This window comes from Manihot esculenta, chromosome 6 (genome assembly GCF_001659605.2).
Source record: "Manihot esculenta cultivar AM560-2 chromosome 6, M.esculenta_v8, whole genome shotgun sequence".
NCBI classification, from domain to species: domain Eukaryota; kingdom Viridiplantae; phylum Streptophyta; class Magnoliopsida; order Malpighiales; family Euphorbiaceae; genus Manihot; species Manihot esculenta.
In genome coordinates, this window is record NC_035166.2 from 19,306,829 (window position 1) to 19,327,957 (window position 21,129).

The 21,129-nt window shown below is 34.7% G+C and overlaps 2 protein-coding genes across 2 annotated transcripts; one reads left to right on the forward strand and one right to left on the reverse strand.

The window, feature by feature from the left end:
- Positions 1–1,557: 1,557 nt before the first annotated feature.
- Positions 1,558–3,013, reverse strand: LOC110608358 (secoisolariciresinol dehydrogenase). Its single transcript, XM_021747580.2, has 2 exons — positions 2,904–3,013; positions 1,558–2,419 (listed from the first exon to the last, which is right to left on the reverse strand). The coding sequence occupies exons 1-2, from the start codon at positions 2,951–2,953 to the stop codon at positions 1,639–1,641; spliced, it is 831 nt and encodes a 276-aa protein (XP_021603272.1). The 5' UTR covers positions 2,954–3,013; the 3' UTR covers positions 1,558–1,638.
- Positions 3,014–4,262: 1,249 nt separating this feature from the next.
- LOC110617014 (3-hydroxyisobutyryl-CoA hydrolase 1-like) lies at positions 4,263–7,465 on the forward strand. Its single transcript, XM_043957770.1, has 14 exons — positions 4,263–4,301; positions 4,493–4,573; positions 4,663–4,731; positions 5,017–5,080; positions 5,278–5,357; positions 5,457–5,540; positions 5,664–5,748; positions 5,935–6,020; positions 6,145–6,263; positions 6,396–6,456; positions 6,563–6,661; positions 6,760–6,861; positions 7,065–7,106; positions 7,206–7,465. Exons 1-14 carry the CDS (start codon positions 4,263–4,265, stop codon positions 7,344–7,346), a joined length of 1,152 nt encoding a protein of 383 aa, XP_043813705.1. The 3' UTR covers positions 7,347–7,465.
- Positions 7,466–21,129: the final 13,664 nt, after the last annotated feature.

A 21,129-nucleotide genomic window follows, 5' to 3' on the forward strand; every position in this document is an offset into this window, starting at 1 on the left:
CCGAGAGCGTTGTTGGGAACACCTTACACATTAAGGCATCTGACAGGGTTTGCAATTCCATGAAGGTCTTATAGTTCATGACATGCTCTCTTGGGTTACCAGCTCCATTATAGGCCGCCATCGGCGGCATCATAAACTTCTTGGGAACGGTCTCCTGCTGTACTATCTTCGAGAAAGGGGAAGAGGTGGGCAAAGAGGTTTGGCTCTGGTCTTTCTTACCTAGCTCGGCTAAGAGCTGCTCCTTCAACCTTTTCAACTTTTGGTCCATTTTTTCGTCTGCTGAACCGGATCTTCCCTCCAAGCTGCATTCCTCTTCTTCTGCTGCAGTTCCCGTTGTTTCGGCAGAATAGTTGTCCGCCCCTTCATTTTCTATCATCTCTCTTGCCCTCCTCCCATGGATTCGGGCCTCCGGTTCTTCCTCTTCCCCAGTATCACAGCTGTTAGTTTGGGGGCGGTCAAAGGTAGGTCGGGGTTCATTGGTTCTGGGTTCCTCCACCACTGGGAGTGCATTCACTGGGGTGCTAAGGCCCCTCTGTTGCATTATCTGCCCCAACCAGTGAGCAGTAGTCTGTAGCTGGAGAGCCATGGTTTGAATGTCCTGGTTAGACAGGGTCATGGTGGGAGTATTCCCTGCCAAGCTTGGCGAGGGATTAAGAGGAATAGGCGTTTGGTTATTCAACGTTGTGGGGCTAGAAAGGAGAACTGCTGCCCATCTTGGGCAGAGCTCAGGTCATTTGGAATGTCAAGGTTACTTTCTTGGTGGTTTGCCATCGTGGATCTCAGTGGGTTTTGAAAGTGAAAACTCCGGTGATGAAAAGATCTCCTTCGTTTCCCACAGACGGCGCCAATTGATGGTCTGAGATCCAATAGAATAGGGCTTTACCAGGGTTTTGGTATTGAAAAGTAAAACTTAAACTTTCTGGGGAGGGGGTTCCCCTTTTATCCATTTCGCTATGCTTGCTGGTGACGTGTAAAGGCCTTTCCATGATTGGGACACGCATCTCTGACATACAGATTCGGGCGTACGAGGGTATCAGCCGCCTGCTCCATGCGTAACAACCTCTGATTCTCCTCGTGCGTACGCTTGAACTGATCTGCTAGGTTGTCTGGATATGGCTCTGGAAACTGGGCTGGGCCGAGAGTCGGGCCGGACGCTGAACCTGAGTGGAGAGGGCCTATTAGTCGCGGACTGGGCTGATATGAGTGAAGAAGCTGGGTTGAGCCCGGCCTTGAAGGTTGAATGGGCCGGGCTTGTTGTACATATCAGGTGCGTGGGCCTCTACGTTATGGGCCTTTGGTTGTGGTCAAGCCCCTGATCTGGGGTGGAGAAATCCAGCGGTCATCACTTTCTATTTTTATCATTTTTTTTACTTTATATAATCTTAGTGATTCTGTTCGATAATTATAACTAATTGTTGTAAAGATATTTTATAATTGTTGTAAAGATAAAAAATGTTTTGATGTTCGTAACCCTAATTAAACCATTAGTATTTAAAAATTGAGCAATTTTTAATCGATTAACAACAATTCTATTATTATTAAATAGAGTATATAAAGTTACTAGAAAGAGTAAGGCATTTTTATTAAGTAGAACACAATCACAGGATTTCTATCACCTCCTGCTAATATAAATAGATCTTATGCATTTCTTGAGAACAAGCCAAAAGCAGGATTAATGGTGGTAAAGCCTCCATCTAATGCTAAATTATGGCCACTCATGTACTTGGACTCATCACTTGCTAAATAAATGGCAGCTTCTGCTACATCTTCCTCTTTCAGTTTCACCCCTTTAAGATTTGAATATACACCATCTCTCCCTCCATCCTCCTCCATTTTGAAGAACTTCATCGTCAATGGCGTTTCCACGAAGTAACATGACAAGCAATTCACTCTAATTCCAAATTGCCCCAGTTCTGCCGCTGCGTTCTTTGCTAGACCCACAATAGCATGCTTTGTGCTGGTGTATGCGTGTGATGCAACGCCTCCAACACTTGAACAAACGCTGCCCAACGTAATTATACTTCCTTGGCGAGCAGGAATCATCACTCGAGCTGCGTGTTTGGTTCCCAAGAAAGGTCCTATCAAATTAACTTTCACCACTCGCTCAAAATCGATGAGTTCATTTTCGACAATACTGGGTTTGCGCGGATCGGCAACAGCTGCATTATTCACCATTATGTCGAGCTTCCCGAATATGGAGACTGCAGTGTCTACTGCCTTTTCGACGTCAGATTCTATAGTTACATCGCAGTGCACAAACACGGCCACATGAGCTCCAAGATCTTCAGCAACTGACTCGCCTAAATCGTCTTGGATGTCCGCGATTACTACTTTAGCTCCATGTTTGCAGAAGCTTCTGGCTATGCACTCGCCGATACTCATAGCCGCTCCGGTAATCAACGCGACTTTACCTTCCAATCTATGACAAGAATGAATAGAATACTTAATTAATAACTCTAATATTGGTTATTCTGTACAAATTGACAAAATCTTTCTCCTTTCTTTTTTAATTTTTTCTACAGAAAATTAATGCCAAGGAATGTTTTTAACTTTACAAATTTTATTATTATAATATAAACGTTGGTTTAATGTTTTCTTTAGTAAATTTCATTATTTAAATTTTATTATAATTAATTTTTAGAGAAGTAATTAAAGTTAAAACTACAATAAAAAATTAATTTATATAAAAAAATAAATTTATAATAAATCATTTATTGTTCTATAGTACTTAACCTTCGTAATATAAAAAAATTTTCAGATCACTTAGTTTTAAAAATTATATTAAAATATTTTTAATATTTTAAAAATTTTATTAATTAGTTTTTTTTATTAATTTCACTTATTTATTAATTAATTTTTAAAAATTAAACAAAAATGTCAAGTGAATAAGCAGCATAGATTACCTTCTACTTGTAGCAGCAGCTGGAACTGAGAGAAGCGAGTCTCCTGCCATTGCCAATGGTTATTTTTTTCTTTTGAAGATTAAAGATCAGACTTGTTTGGCTGGGATGAGAAGGAGAGATGCAAACTGAACCTTCTTTTATAGAGGCACAGGTGACATCAACAAAAAAATTTTTTTCTTTTTTTATGGGGAAATTACCAAAAAGCTTATACTCACCTGCTCCACTTCATGAGAGTTTCGTCCAAGTCTTCGATTTTTTTTTTATAAAATTAAAAAAAAAAAAGAAATGGTATTTCATTTAAAAAAAAAAAGAATGATATTTCATATAAGTCGTGGTATATAGAATGTCGAATTAATTATAAAATTATTAGCTAATTGTTAATAAAATTTAGTTTTTATCGTTGTATTAATTGACTTACTATTTCAATTATTAATCTATATAAGAACTAGTCTCTTCACATTACAACTTCTCCAAATATGAGATCAGTTCAATTTTCTTTTAATTTATCATATATAAAATATTTTAGCTCTTAATTTTAATATTTATAATAGTTTAGTCAAATAATTATAAAATTATGTATCATTAATTATAAATTTATTTTTAAAAAAATTTATGATACTTAATTTATCGCATAACATCGCATGACACAATTCCTTTTTAAAAATAAAAGAAAAATTACTAACCTTATTTTATATATCACATCATTATTAATCATATTGTTAATAATAATTAATTATACGTAATCAATTAATCAAGTTGTTAATAATAATAATAACCATATGAAATCAATTATTAAATTTAATGATTTTAATTTATTTTAAATACTAAAAATTATTAATTTATACGTAGCATCAATTTAATAATTTTAATTTTTAATTTAATTGAATTAGAAATCAAATATATAAAAATTAAAAAATAAAGTTTATACACGACAACTTGCCACGTCATTGAGTGACATCTAATTATGTAGTAGTTGAAAAGTCAAAAAATGTAGATTATTTATATTCTCTTTGTAGAAATTATAAACAAATTAAAAAAAACCAATAGTCTCTAATTTCTGGAAGCTTGATTGGAAGGAATACTTAATATTAGTAAATATGTATGGTGGGAGTAGTTTATTAATTAATGTATTTATTTATTTATTTAAATATTTAATTATACTTAATGGGTTGTTAGATTGTAGTTTATATATATTTATATATTAAATTAATTATATTGGTCTGTGAGGTTGCATTGTCCTTTCACATGGGAACCAAGACATTTTGTTTTGGCTTATAAATATATGTATAAGAATCGACAGCCTCATCGTACTCCACCATTCTTTCGTAGGTTGTCGCTGAAGGAACACAGCTTTAAACAATGGCTTCCACCTGCAACTTCAAGAGGGAACTTAACAAGGTATCAATTATTACTCATATATTTTCTTTTTTTTATTACTACTTTAAATAGATTAAAATTATAGAATTCAATAATTAATAATAAAATTTATTTATTTATTTTTTAAAATAAAAAAAATTAAATAATTAATTTTATTAAATAATAAGGATTAAATAGTTAATTTCATTGAATTACAATGGTGATAAAATCAGGTATTGTTCGAAGGAGATTCATTTTACAGAGAGGTGATATTGAATAGACCAACCAAGTTAAATAGCCTTGATTATGAAGTGGTATGAATTAACTTTTCCCTTTTTAATTTCTTGTAATATATATTTCAATTTAAAATTAATTAATATATATTTCATTCGAATTTTTGCAGATATCACAGATGCTCAAGAATTTCAGAGATTTTGAAACAGATTCCAAAGTCAAATTTGTAATTTTGAAGGTAATTTCTCATAAATTATATGTTGCTTTGAAAATATTAAAAAAAAAAATTATCCTCACAAATTTAAACCCGATTAAATTTAAAAAATCTCGAATTCTATTTTTAATTTCTCATTCTTCATTTAAAAAAATTATTAATTTTTTTTAATTTTACTTTTATTTTTATTAAATATAATAATTACTTTTTTTATTTTTTTTATTATTCATATTGATTGATTGCTTGAGAAAAATAATTTAACTGCAATTTAAAATTAAAGAAAAAATAATTAAATTTAATTTTTATCAGGCAAATGGGAGAGCATTTAGTGCAGGTGGAGATGTTGTTTCAATTGTTGGTTCCATGATGACAGGTTAAATTCTAACGCGTCTCATAAAAATTATAGAAGGAAAAGAGTAATTTATTTCATTTTATTTAATTTTTTTATATTTTTTATTGTAATTAAAATAAAATAAAAAAAAATTAATAAAATTAAAATATAATCAGAAAATTGATTATAATTTCAACTCTAATTAAAAATTTATTTTATATTGTGGTTGATCCATTCAGGACATTGGTGTTTTGGAGCAAGATTTTACAAGAAACAATTTAACTTAGACTACTTACTTGCAACATATAAAAAACCTTTGGTGAGTGAGTCAATTATTATAATTTAATATAATTTATTTTTGTTTTGTTTCTACGCATTAATTAATTTTTATTTTTTTTTTGCATATTAAATAATTAAGCTTCCACTTATTGATGGTATTGTAATGGGAGGAGGTGCTGGCTTGTGCATGAATGGAAAGTTTAGGATCGTTACTGAGAAAGCAGTAAGTTTTTTTAAAAAAAATTGTTGTTTTTTTTTAAATTACTAGACGCTTCCAACGGTTTACTATTTAATTTTTTAAAATTATAAAAATTAAATAATAATTATTATTATTATTATTGTGCAGGTATTTGCAATGCCAGAAGCATCAATAGGACTTTTTCCAGATGTAGGGGCTTCACATTTTCTTTCTAGGCTCCCAGGGCATTTTGGTAACTTCCCATCTTTATTTTTTATTTATAAATGTAGAAGTTTTAAGATAAATTTAGAAGCTGATTCAAACATATATGAATTTAAAAATAATTATAAAATTAATAATAATATTCTTAATATAGATATTAGTTTATTTGAAAAATAAAAAAAAGAATTCTACTAATTTAGTTCTAAATTCTGTGCAGGAGAATTTTTAGGACTCACAGGAGGCAGACTAAATGGGGCAGAAATGCTTGCATGTGGCTTGGCAACACATTTTCTTTTCTCTAAAGTAATTAAATAAATAATTAATTAATTCATTATTTCCAAATATATATAATTTTTTCATATAATTTATTTTATTTATTAGATTTATTATATAATAATAAATAATTTTTAATTTTATCTTAATACAGGATTTACCGTTGCTGGAAAATACTCTCAAAACATCAGATATGGCCACAATTTGTCAAGTTGTTAATAAATTTACTCAAAAACCAAACTTAAAGCAAGACACTATTTATCAAACCCAAAGGTGATTAATTTTACAATTAATCAATAATTATTAAGTAAATTTTATTATTACTCAATAACTTTATCACATAACTTTTCTTATTTAATTTATTATTATATAGATTTTGATTATTTTGTATTTGTCATTAATTAGATTGGAGACTATTAACAAATGTTTCTCAAAAGATACCATTGAGGAAATCTTACTAGCACTTGTAAGTTCATAAATTATTTCTTTTTTTATTATATTGTAAAAATATAAAATTATTCGACATAATTAATTAATTTTTATTAAAATAAAATTAATTTATTTATTGCAAGGAAAATGAGGCGAAAAACAATCCAGAAATTTGGATCACTGAGGCAATAAATTCCATGAAGGCAGCTAGTCATACTAGCCTGAAGATTACATTAAGATCGGTAATTTTTATTTGACAGTTGAAATTCATTTATAATTAAGATAATTTGATGTAATTTTCAATATGGTAATTAATTTTTTAAAATTCTGAAAAATTCAGATTAAAGAAGGACGATTGCAAAATTTGAAACAATGTCTTGTACGTGAATATACAATTTGCTGCAATGTTCTTCGAGCAACAGTGAGCTATGATTTTTACGAGGTAAAATTGGGAAGATAATTATTGTTTAAATCCAATGCATGGTGGATCAATATGTAATATATAAATTATATTTGTGGGTCATTTCATAATTATTGTTTATTGAATTCCATAAATGGAATTTTAAAAAGCATTTACATTATTTTAATTTTTTTTCAGTTTATAGTTATTCTTAATATTAAGGGATTTCATTTCTAACTCTGCAGGGTTCAAGAGCTTTGCTATTTGACAAGGACAAGAAACCAAAGGTATCATATAATTAAGATTTTATTAAATTTTAGAAATTATTTTAAATAATTAAAATTTACGTAAAATATATATAATTTTATTTATTTTAATGCAAACAGTGGGAACCTTCAAAACTGGAGTTGGTAAGTAAAGAGATGGTGAATCGTTGTTTCAATGGCATAGATGATGATGACTGGAAATGTCTGCAAATTCCTGATAGATCTGTATCATCTGGGGACGTCTTGAAGCCTAAACTTTAAATATTTTCTATTATTTATTGTTATTCAACTTCAATTTCCCATTTCGAATAAAAATAAAAAAAAATAATATTTATAGTACTCTCGAGATTCAGTCCTTCGTAAGTGCAAATTAAATATTATTTTTATTAAAAATTTAATCTACTATACTTAATAATTCATTTTTAAAAAAGAATATTTAAATAAAATTTTTTAAAATCATGATAAATTTCAATTTTTTTAAAATAAAATTTTAAATATTTTTTAATAATATACTATGGACTTCTGAGACTATTTATAGGTTGATTTCTTTACTGATTAATGTTAATTAATTAATTAATTAATGTCAAAGTCATCCAATTCATATGATTAAAGTATTTTCTGAATATTGTCCAGAGTCAGAGATCGAGTATCCCAATCTCTTTTTCAGTATTACTTTTTAAAAAATATTATGCGCATCGTCAATAAAAATGTTAGTTAATTAATTTTAGCAAATAATTACATAAACGGTGTAATTAATTAAACTGGGAAACATAATTTATTATTTACTTTCTGATGGTCTGAGATCCAATAGAATAGGGCTTTACCAGGGTTTTGGTATTGAAAAGTAAAACTTAAACTTTCTGGGGAGGGGTTCCCCTTTTATCCATTTCGCTATACTTGCTGGTGACGTGTAAAGACCTTTCCATAATTGGGACACGCATCTCTGACATACAGATTCGGGCGTACGAGGGTATCAGCCGCCTGCTCCATGCGTAATAACCTCTGATTCTCCTCGTGCGTACGCTTGAACTGATCTGCTAGGTTGTCTGGATATGGCTCTGGAAACTGGGCTGGGCCGAGAGTCGGGCCGGACGCTGAACCTGAATGGAGAGGGCCTATTAGTCGCGGATTGGGCTGATATAAGTGAAGAAGCTGGGTTGAGCCCGGCCTTGAAGGTTGAATGGGCCGGGCTTGTTGTACATATCAGGTGTGTGGGCCTCTACGTTATGGGCCTTTGGTTGTGGTCAAGCCCCTGATCTGGGGTGGAGAAATCCAGCGGTCATCAATTGCCCCTTCACCTTCTCGGTAGTTATTGCTTCCACTGCCGAGGGGGTGAATATCAAGAACCATTATGACCGCGCCTGTTCGTGTTCAGGTGCCTTAATAACATCCTTTCATCTTTCCGTCGTTGTACAGTTTTCGAATCCTATCTGCTCTTTCCCCTTTCTGGCTTTTCTCCATTCTTCGTGTCCTTTTCTGTCTTTGCTTTCCTGTCATCATTATCTGGGCATGTCCTTTCTTTCCTTTTCCATGACTATCTCTTTAGAATCCTGACACCGTTAGCTTAGAGTCTAGCATAGCTCTGCCCCGTGCTAAGGTCTCGGACTCTGGTATATATCAACGCTAATTTTTCTTCATTCTCAAATCCTCTGTTGGAACAAGAGGTTCTTCCTTTCTGTTCCTTTGTCTGCTTCTTTCCTCTAGCGAGATTGTTCTGTTTTATCTGCAAAGGATCCATTTGATGCTTTCTTCAAACGGAATGAGGTGAGCTTGAGTTTGTATTGCTTCGTTGCCCCAGGGGTTTGTTTCAGTCTTGCTTTTATCATCTTGAAGGAGAATTGTTTCTGACTTGTCTTCGTTTTGAAACTTTTTGCAGTACCTGAGATAAGAATGGGTCAGTTCGAAATTCTTGGGAATTTGATGTTACCTCTAAGGAGTCTGGACGGTGCTTTAGAGATCCTTCTGGTAGGGCGGCCGATGGGTGGGACTATTCGGCAAGCTGCTGAGACTGTTTTACCCAGATCATCTGGTCGGCCTCCTCCTCTGTTTGTTGTCCGGGCTCCCAAGAGGTTCTGGGCTGATGAGAGGTCTGCTCCTTCTTCCGAGAAGAGAAAGGAAATTTCCTTAATGCCCCCGTCGTCTTCTTTTGATATAAATGGAAGTGGAGAGAATGATCAACTCATTGTTCCCTTTGATGTGAAGTACCAGTATTATGCAAGACTTTGGTATGAAGTACCAGTATTATGCGAGACTGAGATCTGCTGTACTCAGTCAAGCTTCTGGCGATGCCTTCGAATGTATGCTCTGCGATCTCCTTAGAGCCGTAACTAGAAAGCCCGTATTTTCATGGTACATTCGGACAAGCTCGGATATTATATCCTGTCCGTATGTATCGTGAATCACGTCTGGGCAATCAGGGTGTCGACCTATTATAGGGGAACAGTGAGAAATACTTATGGGAATCAACTTGTTCAGTTCCCCTATAATAGCGAGACAGATCTTGGCCTTTTCTTAAAAACCCGCATTCCGAGCTGCGAGAAGTCCTCCGAACTGAAGACTAGAATAGTAGGGTAGGTGATAATCGTAGATGATGAAGTATCCGGATATGTAAATCCTTTAAGGATAGTCTTCCATTCTGTAATGTAGGCCTTTGTAACGTGCTGTAATGTACTTTTCTTTTAATGAAATTCTTGTTTTTTACACATACTTGTTCTTTCTCTGCCATGGATGAAGTACTGATACTGCTCTTCTTCGTAGCTTTAGCCAACTAACTTTTGTTCCGTTTTTTCCGAGCTGAATTGACCGTATTTCGCGAACTTCTTCTTTTAGTTGATGAGCCGAGCCTCAGGCCTACTTAACCAGTTGGACGGGCGGTTTACTCTTCCGAGCTTGACTAACCGACCTGTGAGCTCGGTCTTTACTTGATGGATTGAGCTTTGAGCCTCCTTTAGCCTACCGAACTCTCAAGTTATGTTTTCCGAGCTGGACTAATCTGACCTGTGAGCTCGGCCTTTTAATCCTCGAGTTAATTTCTGAGCTCTCAGCTCTGTATGATCCCGAGGTGCTCTTGTCGCCTCTTTCCGATCTCACAGCCTTTGTTTAATAACGATAAATCAAATCTTATAACTTTTTAAGTGATGAGCAAGTCTGACTTTTATCATGCTCCCATTTGCTTGTACTTTTGAGTCTTTTCATGACTTGCCCCTCTGTTTCCTTGGTATTTGCCATGGAGGTGGTGAAGTGGTGAATTTTGCAGGTTGAGTTGTTCTTGCGGGCTAAGTTGGGCCTGTATTATGTAGGTGACGAATGGGCTTTTGGTTGATGGGCCGTGATCACGGATCTGGCCCTTGACGGATGGTGCTTTAGTATGAAAGAAATTGAGTTTTGAAAGAAAAGCACCATGGAGGAAAATCCATGTTCGGCCGCCGAACTTGGTGGAGTTTTGGAGTTACCTTTGGCTTCCGAAGGTGGGCTTGCCAGTCACCTATAAAAGGCCCCATGTCCGAAAATGGGTGAGTTTTCTCCTCCATTTTCGAGCAAAGGTGAGTTCATGCCCTTCCATGGTTGGTTTTGAGGTTTTCCTTCAAATCCTACAAGTTTTAACTTGGTTTTGAAGATTTTGAGCTCAAATCGAAGTTGTGAAGCTTGGAGACCTCTGGAACTCATTTTCCCCAAATCTCCAAGTTGGGTCACGTATTCTCTCGATCTTCAAGAGGTAAGGGTCGATCCTCACATCTTTGATGTTTTGAGCATGTTTGAGGGGTTTTAAAGGGGTATTGATGCATGTTTAGACTAGTTGTTAAATGTTAGGGTTATGTGAGTTATTGATGCAATGTATGTTCTTTGTTGGTAAAATGTGATGTTGTTGGGGTATAGGCTAGTTTTAAGCCCCTAAATGCTTAAGGATGTGTTTATGCATGCTTGGGAGTGTTGTGTTTGAGTTTAGAAGGTTTGGAAGACAAAATGTGCATAAGAGGCTGAGTTCTGTCATTCTGGAAGAACTCAGGTTCGATAGCCGAAGCCATGTTCGGCCGCCGAACCTGTCTGTGGAGGCAAGCTTTTGGTTGCCGAACCCTGCCTCCGAAAATTGGACTTTCGGCTCTAGATGAGAGTTTCGGCGGAGATGCTAATTTATAATTATTTTAATGCTAATTTATAATTATTTATAATTATTTTAATGCTAATTTATAAAGTGTAGTCCATTTAGTATGAAAAGAATTAATGCTAATTTATAATTATTTTAAAAAAAAATCTTTTCATCCTTTCATGTTCAAAAATCAGGTGGAGATGCTGCTCGTATATTGAAAATTACTGTATAATTTTTATAATAAGTAGAAACTCATTAATTAACTTTTTTATTTTAAAAAATATATTAAAATAGTTTTAATATTTTAAAAAATTTATTAATTAATCATTTAATTAATATTAACCGTCAAATATTATAAAAAATTTAAAATATTTTTAATAAGAAAAAATTAATTAATAAATTTTTTAAAATTATAAAAATTAAATAGTAAAATATTTAATTAATTAATAAATATTTAATCTAATAATTATTAAATTTATTTTTATATTTGAATATAATTAATTAAGAGCAGGATTGTGTGAATTTGTATATTTTATAAATTTGAATATAATTCAATAATTATTTTATCACATATTATTTTACTATTCAGCCATCACAATTAACGGAAACATTCTTTCACTAAATATATATTTACATTTTCATATTATTTAAAAATATTTAAATTAAAATTATACCTCTTTAAAAATTTAATTTAAATATTTAATTAATTAATTTCAATTAATACATCGCTGTTAGCATATATGTAGCCAACACTCTTTCGTTTCCATGTCTTTGATGTACTATATTAATGAAATTTTTTTAAAACCATTAATGAAATATTTATTTTTAAGTTTATTGAAAAAAATAAAAGTTTGTAATTTTTCACAATTATATTTTAAGTTTAAAACTTTTGACAACAAAATTAATTTTTTTCATATTTGTTAAAATTTTAACTAATAGCCTTAAAACTAAATTTTATAATAAATTTAATTTAAAAATTATAATTTAATAATATAATATGTAATTGGTTTCACAGTAAAAAAGAAGACTATAATACCGTAATGGTTATCACTTCATTAAAATTCGTTTCTTCTTTAACAGATCGAACGTTTTATAATATAATTTAGCAGATTCATATTATACTTATAAATATGTTATTATCTATAAAATATAGAATTTATTAATTATTAATTATAAAATACTGAATTCTTTATTGAGTGAAATTTTTAAGAGATGTAATAATTAATTTTATCTTTTTATAATATAAAAATAAATAAATACAAAATTTAAATTATATATTTTTACACCCTCGTTATAAACTCAAATAAATTATTATATTCTCTTCTTAAATATTGGAGTAGCGTTACGGTTTTCAACCATTTTATTTTTTTTTTTATATAAGTTAATCAATTATAATTAAATTCTTTTTTGAGGTAAAATTATTATAATAAAGTTTATATTATATTTTTTTAATGTACTTTCTATTCATTTTATTATAAAATTATTTTAAATTACTTTATTTTATTTTTCAAAACTTATTAAATAAGACTACATCAAAAAATATCATCTAGAAAATTATAAGAATAATAATTTTTTTAAGAAAAATACACTTATAAAGTTATTGTCTAAAATTACGAGGAAAATAAACTTATAATAAAAATAAGCGTATTTTTAATTTAATTAGACAGAATAATATATTTAAAAGAGCCAAATAATGAATTAATTTTAAAATAGTAAATTATTATTTAATTATATCACAAAATAGTAAAAACATATCTTTAAAAAATAAATTAGAGATATTCGTTTATCAAATTAAGTATGAATGAAGTAAAATGTTTTAAATTGACATAAATTAAATTAAAAATGTATCTCAGTAATTTTATTTTTTAGAATTATTATCATGTTTCTCAATTTTTATGAAATCTATATATTCATCTTTATTTTAAAATTATTTAATTAAAATATTTATTTAATTGATAAATCAAAATGTTTAATTATTTTAAAAAATTATTAATTGATTTATTTTAACATTACTCAAATATATTAAATAATATAAATATTTAAGATCTTATGAACTTTAAAAATTAAATAATTATATTTTTATAAAATTTAAATATTAAAAGGTTAATAACGTCAATTGACTTCTTAGAGAGAGAGAGAGAATAGAAAGTGGATTTTGATTCCAGAGGACAATGATTTGATTCCAGAGGACAATGATTTGATGTCATTTTCTTTCAACCATATTTCGCAAAAAAAAACGTGGATAATTCACATGCGCTTCAAAAACATTGCCGACACTACCTCATTTTCTCAAAATAGACTTAAAATTATTTTTATATTAATTTACTTATTTTATATTTTTCATTATATTTTCTATCATCTACTCCCTCTTTCGATTGTTTAAATTAGGGAGATTTTTTTAATTATTTTTTGAGATGAATTAAATTTGAACTAAATTTAACATGGAATATCAGAGTTTCTTATGAGCATTTACAGTGTGTTGAATTTTATATCGATAGATAATATAATCTTTATAAATATTTTAGACACTCATCTCTCTTAGATTAACTTTTAATCTGGTTTCTTTTATTTTTAATTTTTATTTTGAGTTGATTTTAATTCCCTTTAAGGTTATAAATTTCTTTTTAAATATAAGACAATTTTTTTATGATTGATTTAGAAAATAAAATTTTCATTCTCAATTTTCAGGTAAATAGCTTCTAGGTTTGTTTTAAGTGATGTTGTGGTGTGCTGACTGTTTTATTTTGTAAGTTGTCAATATTCAAGATTAATGGGTATTATTATTTTTATTGAATTTCAAATTAATATATATTTTATTGATTTAAGATTGTATAGAAATGTAAATTATAGTTAAGTTGTACTGAGATATAAATTATAGTTAAGAAAGATTATTTTTTTAGGAATGAGTTAGGAGCTTATTCTGTAATATCCGGCTAGACTCCGGCATCGGAATTCCTACCGTCCGGCGAAATTTCGGATGTCGGAACTTTCTAGAAGGGTAAGAATATGTTTTTCTAAAATGTTTTTACATGTTTTCAAGGTTTTAAGTATGAAAGAAATTGAGTTTTGAAAGAAAAGCACCATGGAGGAAAATCCAGGTTCGGCCGCCGAACTTGGTGGAGTTTTGGAGTCACCTTTGGCTTTCGAAGGTGGTCTGGCCAGCCACCTATAAAAGGCTCCATGTCCGAAAATGGGCAAGTTTTCTCCTCCATTTTCGGGCAAAGGTGAGTTCATGCCCTTTCCATGGTTGGTTTTGAGGTTTTCCTTCTAATCCTACAAGTTTCTAACAAGTTTTAACTTGGTTTTGAAGATTTTGAGCTCAAATCGAAGTTGTGAAGCTTGGAAACCTCGGAACTCATTTTCCCCAAATCTCTAAGTTGGGTCACGCATTCTCTCGATCTTCAAGAGGTAAGCGTCGATCCTCATGTCTTTGATGTTTTGAGCATGTTTGAGGGGTTTTAAAGGGGTATTGATGCATGTTTAGACTAGTTGTTAAATGTTAGGGTTATGTGAGTTATTGATGCAATGTATGTTCTTTGTTGGTAAAATGTGATGTTGTTGGGGTATAGGCTAGTTTTAAGCCCCTAAATGCTTAAGGATGTGTTTATGCATGCTTGGGAGTGTTGTGTTTGAATTTGGAAGGTTTGGAAGGCAAAATGTGCATGAGAGGCTGAGTTCTGCCATTCTGGAAGAACTCAGGTTTGGCAGCCGAAGCTATATTCGGCCGCCGAACCTGCCTGTGGAGGCAAGCTTTTGGCTGCCGAACCCTGCCCCTGAAAGTTGGACTTTCGGCTCTGGAGGGGAGTTTCGGCCGTCGAAGGTGCCGCCGAAAGTGGCTGAGTTTCGGCTCTGGAGGGACTTTCGGCCACCGAACCTGCCGCCGAAAGTGCCCTGTCCAGCCTTCCTTTGCATGATTTCTATGATTGTTTTATGATGTTTTAAGGGGTTTTTGGGGAGTAGTTTAGAGTTATATTAGTGTATGTTTGATCCCTCATTTGAGTCCACCTGTGTAGGTTTGGACCCGAGGAATCGAGGACCCCAGCAGTGAGCTAGCTGCTTCAGAGTCAGCCTGAGGTGAGTAGAATGGATCTTTATGTATCAGATTAAATCAGTTTTGAGCATATTCATGCATCATGAATACCATGTTATTTACTAGGTTGTTTGCATTAGAACTCACGAATATGTTGCATTGCATATTATGATGTTGATGTGGATGGATGTTGGATGACCCATTAGTCCTCGATATGATGTGATATGATATTGTAACGACCCGAAAATCGGACCGCTACCGGCGCTAGGATCCAGATCGGCTTAAAGCCGCCGGGACCCATAGCAAGCCTGACATATGACCTGTAAACCTGCAACATTGGGGTTAGGGGAGAGGGGTGAGCTAAAAAGCCCAGTGAGTAGAAACAAAGAAAACAGTTCATTAATTACATGCTTTCATGAAATGTGTCACAACACAAACAATTCACATAACGGATTGGACATGACCACCAAAACTCCCTTGACCCAAGAACAAAACCGTGAGGGGAAGGCTGGGCCAAGGCCCTCGAACCCAAAGCGCACAATATCTACTGTTGTGGGCCCAGAGGATGTTACAATACATAAAAATTAAAACTTTTCTTTTCACTCATACACCAAACTCAACCTGTGCATGCACTATACATAACATAAACATAACATTGATCCCTCTGTGGGATCTCACCAGGTGATAGGAGGTATGTTTGGCTTGCTACGGGTCCCGGCGGCCTTAAGCCGATCTGGATCCTAGCGCCGGTGGCGGTTCGGGCCGTTACAGAGGGGTATCGGTTTTCGGGTCGTTACAGATATGATATGATATGAAAGTCCAGGTGTGGCCTGCACTATGCCCCTGGCACAATGTAAGAGAAAGTCCGGGTGTGGCCTGCACTACGCCCCCGGCATGATTGAAAATGTTATGATATGTTATGTGTAAGAAAAAGACCAGGTGTGGCCTGCACTACGCCTCTGGCATGATTGGATTATGTAGAGGGCTATTGGTGACAAGTCCATCCTTGATGGGAATTGTTTGTGATGTGATGCATTCCATGAAAGCATATGTTTTAATATACTGTTATTCTATTCTGCTCACTGGGCTCTTGTAGCTCACCCATTTCCCTTAACCCTCAGGCTTGCAGGTTCAGGATAGACCGGAGAGTCTTCAAGGTTGAAGTTAAGTTAAGTGTAATAGTTAGAGTGGACATGTATTGTAAAATGATTTTATGTAATGTAATGTAAAGAATGTTTTATGGTTTAGTATTGTGCTTGGCCCGAATAGTAATGTTAGTTCCCTTGTACATGATCCTTTAATAAAATGTTTTATGATGAGAAATGATAGTCCAAGCTTGATGTATGTTATGATAACCCACTAGAGCATTTGATGAGGGCTTTAGTTTGGGGTTTTATGTTTATGATTTTCAGTGCATGCACAGGTCAGGCTTGGAATATGAAAATTTTTTTACTTTTTATGAAAATGTATGATCATGTATGGGATGTTATCAGGAATATGGCAGGTATAGGAGGCTTGCTAAGGGTCCCGGCGGCCTTAAGCCGATTTGGATCCTAGCTCCAGTAGCGGTCCGATTTCGGATCGTTACAGATTGGTATCAGAGCCCTAGGTTCATATAGTCAGACCTAGAGAGTGTCGGGCTCATAGATGTTCCAGAAGGGCAAGCACAATAGGAAAATCATGTCCACTAGGATAGGATGTAGAGTCCTGTCTTGAATGATGATGTGAAATGCCATGATTTTATGCATGTACATTAATGTTATGCTATGTATGTGATGCGGGTTCATGTGTTTCCATACGAACCATGTGATGTTAATGTTTTAAGTAATGTGTTGTTTTTCAGTAAGCAGAATGAGAGGCACTCGTCGATCTGCACGATTGATTGGAGTCCCACCAGAGAATGAGGGCATGGATGCCCGTCCCCCTGCATTGCCAAGGGCAATGTCTTGCAGATCTAGCAGGGAAAGAGTGTCAAGGGACCTTAGAAGGTCTTTTGATGCTAGTAGAAGGGGAACAGATCTAAGAGGAGGGTCTTCTGATGTGAGGGAAGTGATGGATGAGGATCAGAGAAGGGATGGAAATTTGGATGTGAGCATGTCTGACGAGGGTACAGGGGAGTCTTAAGGAGGCGTTCAGGCCTCGGGGTTTGGTTATCCACCCCGGTATCCACCCTTTCCACAGGGTCTAGGATATCCAATGGAGGGTACATCAGATTACTCCAGCTTTAACCCCTACCCTACCTTCATGCCTTATCCACCTTGCTATCCACCATACCCCCAATACCCAATGTATCCACCCTCACCTTTCTACCCTAATGTGACAAACCCTAATCAAGGGAATGTTGCACCTCCTCCACCACTCCCTGAACCTGTAGCTCCTGAAGTCCGAGTACCCCAGCCTAGCTCATCTAGAGGGAGTAAAGTTAAAATGACTGACTATTTAAAGTTGGATGCTCCCAAGTTCAAGACGGGAGATGACCCTTTTGAGTACCTGAAGACAGTTAAAATGATCACAGATGAGCTAGGGGCAGATGACAGTAGAGCCATTCAGATGGCGGGGTTCACACTCAAATGCAAAAAGGCCCGTGAGTGGTTTAAAAACTATGTGGACCCTAGATTGGACAGTATGACTTGGGAGGAGTTTGGTAATGAATTTGCAAGATGGGCTTTCCCTGATAGTTCAAGGGAGCTGAAGATGATTGAGTTCGAACAGCTAAGGCAGACAGAGGAGATGAGTGTAGATGAATTCACTGATAGATTCCTGGAGCTGTTGCCGTTTGCAGGGCAAGCTTTTGACACAGACTTGAAGAAGGCTAGGAGGTATATCATAAAGCTTCACTCTAGGTATTCCTCATTGATTCAATCAGCAGAAAGGGAGAGTTTTTGTAATACCCGGCTAGACTCCAGCATCAGAATTCTTACTGTCCGGTGGAATCTCGGATGTCGAAAACCTCTAGAAGGGTAAAATAACGTTTTTATAAAATGTTTTCAAGTATTTTAAGGTTTTAAGTAAGAAAGAAATTGAGTTTTGAATGAAAATGACCATTGAGAAAAATCCAGGTGGAGTCACCTTTGGCTTTCGAAGGTGGTCTGGCCAGCCACCTATAAAAGGCCCCATGTCCAAAAATGGGCGAGTTTTCTCCTCCATTTTCGGGCAAAGGTAAGTTCATGCCCTCCCATGGTTGGTTTTGATGATTTTCTTCAAATCTTTCAAGTTTTTAATAAGTTTTAACTTGTTTTTGAAGTTTTTGAGCAAAGATTGAAGTTTGGAAGCTTGGAGACCTCCGTAACCCATTTTCCCCAAATCTCCAAGTTAGGTCACGCCCTCTCTCGATCTTCAAGAGGTAAGCGTCGATCCTCACCTTCTTCAATATTCTAAACAAGTTTTATGAAAGTTAATGGGGTAGAAATGCATGTTTAAGCTAGTTGTTTATTGTTAGGGTTCATGAGAGTTTTGTTGAAAATATGTGTAATGTGTATATGCTTTGTGTTGTTGTTGGGGTTTAGGATAGTGTAAGACCCCTATATGCTTGTTTGCTTGTGTATGCATGTTGTAGAATAGCAAAATGCATGTTTGAAAGTTTTGGGAGGCAAAATGTGCATGTGGAGGCTGAGTTCTGCCACTTTGGAAGAACTCAGGTTCGGCAGCCGAAGGACTTTCGGCCGCCGAACCTGCTTGTGGAGGCAAGCTTTTGGCTGCCGAACCCTGCCCCCGAAAGTTGGACTTTCGGCTCTGAAGGGGAGTTTCGGCCGCCGAAGGTGCCGCCGAACATACATGAGTTTCGTCTCTGGAAGGGACTTTCGGCCGCCGAAGGTGCCGCCGAAAGTGGCTGAGTTTCGGCTTTGGAGGGACTTTCGACCGCCGAACCTGCCGCCGAAAGTGCCCTGTTCAGTCTTCCTTTGCATGATTTTTATGATTGTTTTATGATGTTTTAGGGGGTTTTTGGGGAGTTGTTTAGAGTCATGTTCATGTATGTTTGGTTCCTCATTTGAGTCCACCTGTGTAGGTTCGGACCCGAGGAACCAAGGACCCCAGTAGTGAGATAGCTGCTTCAGGGTCTTTTCAGAGCTAGCCTGAGGTGAGTAGAATGGATCTTTATGTTTTAAAGTAAATAAATAAGATTTGAGCATGTTCATGCATCACGAATGCCATAAGATATATTAGGTTGTTTGCATTAGAATTCACGAATATGTTGCATTGCATTATGTGATGTTGATGTGGGTGGATGTTGGATGATCCCTTAGTCCTCGTATGATATGATATGATGATGTTACGGTATGGAAGACCAGTGAGGTCCATTCTACTCCCCTGGCACGATGTAAGAGAAAGACCAGTGAGGCCCATTCTATGCCCCTGGCATATTGGAATGTTATGTTATGTTATGTTAAGAGAAAGACTAGTGAGGCCCATTCTACGCCCCTGGCACAGTTGGACTATGTAGAGGGCTATTGGTGACAAGTCCATCCTTGATGTGATTTGTTTGTGATGTGATGCATTTCATGAAAGCATGAATTTTAAAATAATGTTTTACTATTCTGCTCACTGGGCTCTTGTAGCTCACCCCATTCCCTTAACCCCCAGGTTTACAGGTACGGGGTAGATCAGGAAGTCAACAAGAGTAAAGAAGTCATGTTTTATGAAATAGTTAAATGTGGACATGTATTATAAAATGTTATAATGTGATGTAATGTAAAGAATTGTATTGAGGATAGAATTGTGTTTGGCCCTAATGTATAGTAAATCCCTTTGCCCATGATCTATGTAATGTTTTTATGATGTTTATGTAAACCAAGCTTAATGTATGTTATTGTAATACCCGGCTAGACCCTGGCATCGGAATTCCTACTTTCCGGCGGAATCTCCGTTGGAATCCGGGATTCATGGATGTCGGAGCCTTCCAGAGGGGTAAAACAGAGGATTTTCAAAATGTTTTCACATGTTTTTATGTTTTTGATTAAGAAAAATGAGTTTTGAAAAGGAAAAGACCAAGGAGGCAATTGTCAGGTTCGGCCGCAGAAAGTGAAGTTCGGCCGCCGAAAGTTGCATGCTTTTGCTGCCCCCGAATCCCCACTTCGGCTACCGAAGGTGGTGGAAGTTTGCATGCAGCTTTGTCCGCAGAAGGGGAGTCGGTTGGCCACCTATAAAAGCCCCTTTGACAGGAAATGGAGTGAGCTTTCACTCTCTTTTCGTGCAAAGGTAGGTTTTTGTCCTCCTTTGGTTATTTTCATCTTGTTCTTCCAAATCATGCAAGCATTAATGAGTTTTTAACTTGGTTTTTGAATTTTTAAGCAAAAGAAGGCAAAGTTGAAAGACTTGGAGATTTTGGATCGTTTTCCTCTACATCTCTGAGTTAGGACCATCAATCCTCTCGATCTTCACGAGGTAAGCATGGATCCTCACCTCCCCTTATGTTTTAAGCATGTTTTAAAGGGTTTAAGAGAGTTTTATGGCATGTTTAGAGTGGATCTAGAAGTTGGAGTATATATTGATCATATGTTATTTGTGATGCTTTGATGTTGTTTGTGGAGTTTGAAGTAGTTTTTTAAGCTCCTATATGCATGGATAAGGGTATATGCATGGTTATGAGAGGTTGGTTGCATGTTGAGAGTGTGAGGTAAGGTTTTGGAGGCTGAATATGCATGTTTGACCCGAGTTTTGCCTTCTTGGAGAACTCAGGTTCGGCCGCCGAACCCTGTATGGATAGGGATGTAAACGGGTAGGGTACCCGCGAAAATTAAACTACCCGAACCCGAACCCGATTTATATTAGTAATATTTGAATCCGTTCCGAACCCGATTAAAAATTAATTTAAACTATCCGAATCCGTCTCAAACCCGATTATTATTATCCGAATAAAACCCGAACCCATTTAATCTTATATATTTTAATTAATAATTTATATAAAAAAAATTTTTCATTAATAATTT

Excerpts from the sequence above, each read along its gene's own strand:
- LOC110617014 (XM_043957770.1), top strand. The coding sequence starts at position 4,263 with ATGGCTTCCACCTGCAACTTCAAGAGGGAACTTAACAAG. Across the intron at positions 4,302-4,492 it reads TCAAGAGGGAACTTAACAAG|GTATTGTTCGAAGGAGATTC; the intron begins GTATCAATTATT and ends TGATAAAATCAG. Across the intron at positions 4,574-4,662 it reads ATAGCCTTGATTATGAAGTG|ATATCACAGATGCTCAAGAA; the intron begins GTATGAATTAAC and ends GAATTTTTGCAG.
- LOC110608358 (XM_021747580.2), bottom strand. The coding sequence starts at position 2,953 with ATGGCAGGAGACTCGCTTCTCTCAGTTCCAGCTGCTGCTACAAGTAGA. Across the intron at positions 2,420-2,903 it reads GCTGCTGCTACAAGTAGAAG|ATTGGAAGGTAAAGTCGCGT; the intron begins GTAATCTATGCT and ends TTCTTGTCATAG.